Source organism: Thalia democratica, unplaced genomic scaffold, assembly GCF_965202585.1.
Source record: "Thalia democratica unplaced genomic scaffold, ktThaDemo2.hap1.1 HAP1_SCAFFOLD_1870, whole genome shotgun sequence".
Classification (NCBI taxonomy): domain Eukaryota; kingdom Metazoa; phylum Chordata; class Thaliacea; order Salpida; family Salpidae; genus Thalia; species Thalia democratica.
Window position 1 is genome coordinate 1 of NW_028140670.1, and position 10,260 is coordinate 10,260.

The window sequence follows — 10,260 nt, forward strand, 5'->3', positions numbered from 1 at the left end:
CATACTCCCATATAGCTATTGTAACTTTGAACATTTTACAAACATAAAAAATTTAGGCTTAGTTATTTTAAGTTCATTATAATAATTCATGCATGGGCTATTACATATTCTAAAACTTCAGTATAAGCTTGTCAAAATTTTAGCTAAAAAAAGCATAACTGTCGATTTTTAAAATCAAATTCGTGATTAATAATCTTCTAACTCATTCTGATATCAAAAAAACTATAAGTTAAATAAAACGATAATCAGAAATTAAAATAAACGTAATATATTAAAGGTGATAAAAGTTTTAAACTAAAATCAAAATATTGTAAAAACCTTGACTTTTGTTATTGCTATAGTAACAGTTTCAACCAATGATTTGATCAATTCCCACATTGCGGGTTGGAACTGAGCGGTTCAGACTGTTTTTATATCTGTTAAAAAAGATACAACTTTAGTTGTTGAAGCCTAAAAGATACCTTATCATATTGAAAGCTAATTAACTGAATTAAAGAATAAATGAAAATAAAAAAATTGAAAAGAAGGAAAGTTTGCTATTTAAATGAGTTTATAACAAACAACTTAATAAATCTTTTTGTAAAAAAAAACTAAAATGTTGATGTCTTTGTAAATAATAATTAAGCTGTAGCTTTACTTATTACATCTAATATTTTATAACTTTTGTTTTTATATTGAAAGCTACAAATAATAAAACAAAATATATAAAACTCGGAATTATATATACACAAAAATCATTTAGTTTTCTCAAAATCACATTTTTAAGTTAGCCATTTATAATCACATATAAAGCCAATACATCTTATTAAAATGTACAAATATGTTTCAACGTAGACCATTTTTAATTATAAATGTTACTTGGTAATTCTTTTTTTCATTCATAAACGTTTAAAAATAGTTAATAAATTTTTAATTAACATCTAGAAATGAACACAATTTGACACACAAGCTAGCTCTAAATATGCTCAATACTAAGATAAACTTAAACGTACTTAAAATAAGATCTTAACAGATTAGTATTGAATGAACATAAAAACTATGGAAACATATTTGAAAAATAACCAAACAAAAAAATTTCACTATTTACAGTGTAAACTTTATTCTCATAGTTTTAAATCGATTCACATTCCAAAACTAGGACAAATCTAAATTTTTATGCGAATTAGAAATATATTAAGAAATAATAAATCATGGAATAATAAATCAAAATGACAATATCTATATGGTAAAAATTAAATATTGTAGTCCTGTTAATGTTAATAGTGTAAAATACATCTAAAATTATGTAACAACTTTAAATTTGTGTTTTGATACTCAAATGAAATGATACAAATCATAAATAAAGTTTAATTAAAAAATATTATTTAACTAACATGCTTGAAAGAGTATACAAAGAAGGCCATAAAATATAATTTTGTTTTAGAACTCTGTAAAATTAAGTTATTAAAAACTAAATTATTTAAAAAAGCAAACCAACTGTATTGCAAAAATTTCTGTCTTTTAATGCTTGATGGTGTTTGAAACTGTATTGATATATTAATATGAATAATGTTGAAATTTACAAACCTTTGCTGAGAATTGACACTTCTGAAACCTTTTGAGGTCTGGCATTGTTTCAGTGGATTTCATGGTGGGTAAGCCGACTGAAATATTTTAAAATACTTTTACAGTTTATTAAGTTGTATACATGTTCAAATTAATAAAAAAGGCTCATTTTTTACTAATATTAGTTATAATAGTAGAGTACACTGCAGGGTGGCCTCTGTTTTTTTAAACTTCTGATTTTATATATAACTTTATTCTCCCCTTATTTAGTTTGTATTTAAATTCTATGTAATATGAATACTTTGATTGTAAAAAAGCTACTGATAATATATTAGATAGCTTCTTTAAATGTGTTTTGTACAAATAAAATTCTGAACAAGATATAAACTTATTACAACTAATCTAATCTCAGTTTATAGTTTTACATACAAAAATAATTCAAAAATTCCAAGTTTTTCACTGATTTTTAGTTGAAAACTGAGAATTTAAAATATTTTATGTGAGATAGCTATTTTTTTAGCTTGAACTTTAAAACACCATGCTTTTCTTAGTAATATGGTTTCACCAATTGTGTACAAATATGTTTTGCCAATTTTTGACTAAAAAAGCCAGTCTGACTTGGTGTGGGTTTATGAAAAATCATAAGAAAATTATTTGATATAAGTAAAAATTGGAAGTTAATGTTAAATATATAAAAATATCAAAGTTATTTTTTAAAAAATTCATAGTTATACAATTTATATATGTATATTGGGTCAAAAACTAGCCTTAAGTTTATTAAAATTTCTTTAGGCCATAGGGGGTGTTAGCCATGTTTTTTACAAGTTGATCTTATTTTATAGAATTTTTTCTAAGCTTTAAAATGCTGTTAACATTTTAAAAAAATTTTAGTTATTTTTTGAGATATGACCAGTCAAAGTCGTGCCGAAGAATAGGTTCCCTATGGGAAGGGAAAAATAAAACAGCAAAAAAAGACTATATTATTTAAAACCTACATTTTTCAAGCAATCTTCTTTAAACTTTCACAGTCTAATCTTTATCATTAACAAAAATAGATTATATTTGAATTTTAAAAAATTTAGTAAAACTTTTTTTTGAATAAAAATTAATTAAAACCTATGGCCAACACACATAAAAAATAAATTAATGTTAACTTATTTACTAGAACACACATACCTTTACAGATGAGAAGTTAACTCTTTTTCAAGGGCTTAATGAGGTTGATAGTTTTCACTGTTTGGAAAGAAAAAATGCAGAGCTCATCATAGCTGTATTAAAAATATGATATGAAAGTATAAAATAAATCACACACAATAAACTAAAATTTTACTTAATTAATGCACCATTATTCAAATTATACATAACAATAATTTAAAAACAGTGATTTACCTGGAATTTCTTAAGCTTCCACCTCCAGCAAGATATAAACAAAAAGGAATAACAATGTTTTGTTTTCAAGATGTAAATAGACATTTGAAAATTCGTTTAAAACCAGAACCAGGGAACAATTTATATTTTTCAAAAAAAATACTGAATTAATTGTATATATTTACTACTAATAGTTTTTGAAACTAAAAAAAATACATAAGCATAAATTTAAGTGTGATTTTATTTAACTTCTTGCTATTGTTTTTTTTTATCGAACTTTAGTCAGTGAATATAATATAGTTTGTAAATCTAAAAATTTTTGAATTCTACCACATTTAAATTTTAAAAACCATTAGATACTAAACATGCGATAAAACTAGTTTAATAAAAAAAAATGCTTTGCAAACCTATCATTTAAAAAAAAAACAAACTAGTAATATTAAACAATATTTTGAGGACAAATAGATAATGATTCTAAGTTTTACAGCTTAACATTTTTGAAATAATTTTAAAATACAAATGCTTGTAGTAAAATATAAAAATATAAAAACTTACTATAAAAAGTAGTGAGACTTTTTTATTTTTGTGTTTTGTTCATTAAAAAGGACTGCTCTAAAAAGAATAAAAAGTATAATCGATTTCGTTTATATCAAAAATGGTATTTAAAAGTAAACTAAACTTACCAAATATGATAGATTAAGAAGTCGTCCTACACAAGCTTAATTAAAATTATTTTATTCTAAATGAAGTTATTAACACTTTATACCGAATCAATGGGTAACCAATAAAAACCTTACCAGTTAATATATTTCATTTGTTCAAACAAGAGAAGAAACTTTTAGCAAATAAGTTTCTTTTAATACACATTTACTTTAACATTTGTTTAAGCAAACTACAAAGTAGATATTAACTAAAACTACATTTTATTTAGTTATACCATGGACAAGACGTTTAAAGGATTCCCAGTGGTGTGTGACTCGATAACCAAAAAGTTTTTTCGTAAACCAAGTCTTAGGACCAAACATTTCGAGTACTTTTATTTTTCGTTTAATAAACAATATATAGTGTTTGATTTACATTACTTATCTCACATGCTCGATTCCTGGTAGTAAATCACTTTATTAATTTATTAGTGAAAGCATTCAATTTTTATCAAAACTTTTTTTTTTATTCCAGTAATTAGCTGAATATCTAAAGTTTATCTGTGTTGTGTATGTAAATGAGCTTTTTATAAATTAATTTAATTTAGTTTATCTTTATTACAAATTGTCCTAGGCATGATGCTAAACTGTTCTGATGTACGACTTGATAACCGAAAGGTTTTTTGTACACCAGGTCCTAGGGTAAAACATTTTGAGCGTGTTTTTTGTCGTTCAATAAACAATAACAATAATTGAAACAACGAAAACGTTTGTAAAGCCTTGTAAGTATTGATTTAACTAAATGATGTTTGTTTTAATTTTTATTTTAACGTTTGAACAGTCTAGCATTATATTTTCTTAGTATATGCTTAATGTCAGTTGATATTCCTATCCTTGTAAAATTGCTTTACTAGTTAAATTGTAGCTTTATAGTTTATTTATAACAATAGGTGTACAAGACTGTTAAAGTTTAGCTTTTGTATACAAAGTTTATGTGCACTAGATTTTGACTGAAAGCTGTTTAGTGTTCATTTAAGTAAAATCTTAGATGTATCAATTATAAACCTTTATAAAAGCTATTCTAATAAACCTAATTACATTAATTAAAGTCATAATGTTGTAAAAATATGGTTTATTGTCTAATACAGCGTTATTTCAGTGTATTAGACTATTTATGAGTAAAACTATCAACCTTCTTTATTTCAAATATTAAGCAAAGTTAGCTTAAACATGAAATAAACTTAGTTCGGTATGAAGTTTTAAAAGTAGAAAAAGTTCTATTAACCTTTTGTTTGTATTTAAAAAGGTAATTTAAGTGTATTTAAGGTTACAAAAGTTAACTACCTGAATTAAATTTGCGATATTGTTTGTTGGCACTAATGAAGATAATATCACTTAAGAAATTAACATTAAAAGTATAACTTTACAGTAAAATCTTGTTTCTACTGGAGTATGTTAATATATCTTAAAACTTTAATAAAAACTAAGTAAACTTTATAGTCATATTTTTAAATAAATAGTGTAATTTATGGTTCTTTTGCTTTTTTGATTTGTAATTGAAGTTTTATATATATAAAATCAGTAAAAAAGTTGTATTTTCAAAAATTAAAGTGTAAAAACCTTTAAAATATATTTTTAAGATGTGGATCATAGACATAAGTCCATTAATACTTTGGTTGTTTATTTTCAGTTTGAAACAATTTTACTTTCTTTGACTGACATTGGCTTAAATTAATTTCATATGTAGTAAAATTTTGAGTCAAAGAAAAGCTAAAAAAAACTTTAACTTTGTCCTGTACATGACATTAAACATTATCCTGGTGTATGAATCGATAACTGAAAGGTTTTTTCGTACTACAAGTCATTGTACCAAGTTTTTGAGCACTTTTTTTTCGTTCAATATATAATTCTAACTGAAAAAAAATTAAAAAAATTACTAAAACTGTAATTAATAGAATGTTAATGGTTTGTTTAAATGAAAAGTTAATATTGAATTATTATCCTCTAGCGTATTACTGCTGAGTTTTTATTAAAGTAACATGCACAATAATTATATAAAACCTTGTTTGCTTAACTTATTATTAATAAGTAACTAGTGTAGTAAAAATATACTTTCACAAAGTTTTTCAAAACTGGTAAGAGCTTTTGTATTATTACGTCACATAAAATCTTACCAAGGTGAAAATAAATTTTCTCACATATGATTTAGTTTCAAAAATTTCCTAGAGAAATTGACTGGTTCAGAATTTATTTCAATTTTCAAACAATAAAACTTATGTTATTATTATGTCGCCTAAGGAAAATATTTTTGCAGAGAGTATGTCGTCAGGGATCTAGTTGTTTTTAATTTTGCCGTATTAACTAATCAGTTCTACATTAAGTCCTTATTTTTTATCTGCTTTTTATTTTAAAGTATTTTCAAGTGGTTAGTTAGAATCAGAGGTACTTATTTAATGCAAACTGCTAATCGGTGTTCGATGTTAATTTTTACAAATAAAGATTATCTTTATAATTATAAATTTAATATTTTTACTCAAATTTTTGTAATTACTTTAAGCAAATTAAAATGTTATAGTTTTATAAAATAAGCTAGTACAATATACACAAGAATGTTCACAGTAGTATAGTAATGAATAACTGTGACAAACCCATGTATAAATTTTTTCATTTTCTTGTTGTCAATTAAAAGGCGCATTCTTAACGGCAGAAAGCGACAACTTGAGCGATATTCTCGACAAGGAAGACGACGAAGTAGACGATGAGGTAGACGAAGAATGGCTGCAGAACGAGATGATGGAAGCGCAGTCCAACGACTCGACAGATTCCGACTCTGACGATTACGATCCCGACAAGGAGGAACTCCCGGTCCTTCAAAATCTCGAAAAGACCCCGATCCAGGAAGATCTTCCCAACATCGAAATACCCTTTCCCCAGGAAAATCTAGCTGAAATGGAAGAAATTGCGCGAGGAGTCCTTCAAGATCTGGAAAAGTCCCCAAACCGAGAGGAAAGCCACGAAGATCGTTACGAGGGACACCAGCAAGCGTCAGACGGCTCGTTCTACTCGGCCGAGTCGCAAATAATGCCGGATAAAAAACTAAAAGAGAAACCAGAAGGACATCAGCTGAGCACCCGCCCAACGGAGAGCCCCACGGGGATCAGGTACCATGACGACAAGATCACGTTGCCGGGCAAGTATTACGTCACAACGAAGAACGGAAGCGTGCTGCCGTGCGAGGTGTTCGCCGCTCGCCAGAACCCCTACGACAGGTGGACATTAAAAATATTTTCAAACTTTTTTTTGTAAGGTATAAAGTTAATTAAATCATAAAAAAAAAATACAACAAAAGCATTTATTTTTATCGTAAAATTTTGTATAACAATTCAACCAATATAGGTCGGTAACGCAGTTCTACGTGCACTGCATCGGCCTGGACAGGAGGATGGACCAGTGGGTGGACGGGGACAAGGTGGACAGCAGCCGGCAGGTGAGCTCGCACGACATCATGCGGTTGAAGGAGGAGAACCAGAAGGCGGAGGAGAGGATGACGCGACACAGGAAGATCAGGACCATGTCGGTGACCGAGTTCGAGGAAATGGACGAAGCCACCAGGTTTTTAATTGGTTGAAAAAGTTGATTTTGGGTTTTCTCGTTTTTTCAAAGTTATCTTTTATAAGGTTGTACAAGGTTTTTATAAAAGTTTATTGGTACAGTAGTCTTATTGTAAATGTATAATCATGTCGGTTGTAAAAAAATGTTGTGAGCACTACTGTTATATTCACAACCTAAAAAACTTGTTGTGGAATGTTTTAACGTTCATGTAATTTTTGTTAGCTAATGAAAAAATATTTTATTCTATTATCTGTAGTGGTACTCTTTAAAAAATTTAAATTTAATAATTTTGTGTACAGTCTTTCAAATTTCGGACCACCTACTTGTACAATAAAAACAAATCACAAAAAAAAAAACGATTGTTTTATAATTCAATCAAGCAAAACTTCCAACCTGTTAAATCCGATTAATTTCACAAACAGGAAAGCGGAGGTGGAGCACGAGAAACGGACGCAGATCAAGTACGTGAACCAGGTAGTGATAGGCAGGCACACCATAGACACGTGGTACTACTCCCCCTACCCCGGCTTCTACGGCACCCGCGAACGTTTGTTCATATGCGAGTACTGCCTCGTCTACTTCTCCCGACCCGACGCATTGTTACGTCACGATTGCGGGAGGAGGCAGCCGGAGGGGAGGGAAATCTACCGGAGGGGAAACATCTCCATATACGAGCTGGACGGGCTCTTTCACAAGTTTGTTGTTGAATTATAAGTTGTTTTTACTTTACTATGTCTGTTAAAACAAGGATTTGAATGTGATTATATTTAGTAAAGTATATGCAATTTATATAAGTTTAATGGTTTTTGTTTACTATAAATTGAGGAAATTATATAATAAGAATTACCAAAAAAACAATGTTAAAAATAAATACATATCTTTCTATGAAATTATTTCAAAAAAGTAATTAACATCTAGTTTCTTAAACCAAAATAATAATTTTCAAAATAATTATCATCGCCTAACTCTACAGAGTCTACTGCACGAACCTGACGCTTCTGGGCAAGTTCTTCATCGACCACAAGACGGCCATCTACGACATCGGAAACTTCCAGTTCTACGTGCTGACCGTGGTCGATCGGCAAGGCGCCCACATAGCAGGCTTCTTCAGCAAGGAGAAGTTTTCCAAGAACAACCTGGCCTGCATCTGCGTTCTGCCCAATTACCTGTTCAAAGGCTACGGCAGGTTCCTCATATCCTTCAGCTACGAGTTCGCAAAGGTTGGTTGGCTTTTTATATGGTCTATCAATTACGCAAATAGTAATGATTAGTTTTCCCTATTTCAAAGTAAAAAAAGTTAAAAACGTAGTGTACTTACTTGTAAAATAACTGTATATTTTGTTAGTAAAATATTCTAAAGAATTTAAATAAATAAGTTAAAGGAGAAGTTTTTAATTTTTTATGCAAAACAATTATCAATAAAGCTGTTTATCAGTCATAAATGTATATATCTTCCTTTGAGTGCATTTCAGTAAAAACTTTCAAAAAACAGTAGTGTTTTCTGTCCACTATAGTATTTACTTAACTAATCGTTTCAACGAAACTGACAGATAAGAGGCCAGATAGGATCCCCCGAAACTCCGCTTTCGGACCTGGGCAAGGCAGCTTACGTGAAGTATTGGAAGAACACCCTGCTCAAGTGCCTCAACGAGAACCCTGACGCGACCATCGAGGAGTTGAGCAAAGAGACTTGCATGACTCAGGTAACTGACTTATTAATACCCGAATCAACTTAGCTTCAATAAAAAAAATGCTGGATTTTAGTTAGAGTTGTGTTAAAGATAGCTAAGTTTTACCATTTAACATATTACTTTACATTTGTAAAGACTTGCATAATGAAGGTATTTGTCTATTTTTGACTGTTTTGATTGGTATGCGTTAGTAAAAATTTAATTTATGAAAAAATAGTTTGTTGAATGGATAAAGATGAAAGTTATTAGTTACAAATTTTTAACTGTGCTAGTCAATCTCATTTTTTAACCATACTGCCTGTATTCCGTACTTTTATTTAAAAATTAATAGAAGAGTTGTCAAAAAAGTGCATTTTTAACTTTTTTGAAGTTAATCCATACGACTTAATAAGTATCTACTCAAAACTGTAGTACTGAGGGTAAAAGCAGTTTAGACTAAAATATTAATTTGAAATAATTATTTATATATTTAATCCTAATATTCTGAAAATAAAGTTATTTGCGACGAAAAATATAATTTCAAAAATATTTAAAAGTAACAAGTCAAATAAAAGCATTATTTCAAGGTGAACGTGGATGCAAACATACATCAAGTTAAAAAAATTTAACCTAAGTTTAATATACAGAAAATTTTTTTTATAATATGTTAATCTCAGACTTTAACGTTCAAACTTTGTGATATTTTTTACAATCAGGAAGACATAGTGTACACGTTGCGCATCTTCAACATGATCAAGTGGACGAGAGGAGAAAACACAATTTCGTTCACGCCCAAGACGCTAGAGGACGCCAACGCGCAGCACCCCATCCCCCACCACCCCAAGATCCCGTGCGACATCGAGTGTCTGAAGTGGAAGCCGTACCCGGTGCGGGTGGCGCCCGCCGTCACCGCCTACAAGAGGGCCATGGACCGGAAGAGGTCGGAAGGGGAAATTTGAAGGGGATTTTTTGGGGGAAGTGAAAAACTTTGTTTGACTTTTCTTGGTACGATAAATTTTAAAGTGGTTAAATACAAAGTTTGTAGGGTTTAAGTTTTGAAGGGGAGTTTTTGTGTAAAGGACTTTGTTTAAATTTTTTTTGTATAATGTATATGAGGATCATAAATGTTGATTTAAAGTGATTAAATATAATGTTTATAGTTTGTAGAGTTTAAGCAAAATAGAGTTTACTGAACGGTGTTTTGTTTTTAGAGTTTAAGAATAAAATTAATGTTGTAATTTCTATTGTTTTTGGTTAAATAATTATAAGTTTTATTTAAAACCAAAGCTTGTATTTGTTTGAAGCATTAAACATATTTTCAATTTGTGTCGATACTCATTTATTCAGGCCTAAACAACTTGTTAATTTTTTTAGATAATATTTTGTGTTTGTTTATTGTTATATTCTGGTTTTGCTGTTTTTTA

The 10,260-nt window shown here is 29.0% G+C and overlaps 1 protein-coding gene across 1 annotated transcript; it reads left to right on the forward strand.

The window, feature by feature from the left end:
- Nucleotides 1–5,840: 5,840 nt before the first annotated feature.
- On the forward strand, nt 5,841–9,830 carry LOC145848944 (histone acetyltransferase KAT8-like). Its single transcript, XM_082954108.1, has 7 exons — nt 5,841–5,871; nt 6,262–6,823; nt 6,951–7,166; nt 7,589–7,861; nt 8,140–8,386; nt 8,717–8,869; nt 9,553–9,830. The coding sequence occupies exons 1-7, from the start codon at nt 5,841–5,843 to the stop codon at nt 9,793–9,795; spliced, it is 1,725 nt and encodes a 574-aa protein (XP_082810234.1). The 3' UTR covers nt 9,796–9,830.
- Nucleotides 9,831–10,260: the final 430 nt, after the last annotated feature.

Bases quoted from the DNA above. Each gene is read 5' to 3' on its own strand.
- LOC145848944 (XM_082954108.1), top strand. From the start codon at position 5,841: ATGTCGCCTAAGGAAAATATTTTTGCAGAGA. The intron at 7,862-8,139 runs GTTTGTTGTTGA...CTAACTCTACAG, and splicing joins CTGGACGGGCTCTTTCACAA to AGTCTACTGCACGAACCTGA. The intron at 8,387-8,716 runs GTTGGTTGGCTT...CGAAACTGACAG, and splicing joins TCAGCTACGAGTTCGCAAAG to ATAAGAGGCCAGATAGGATC.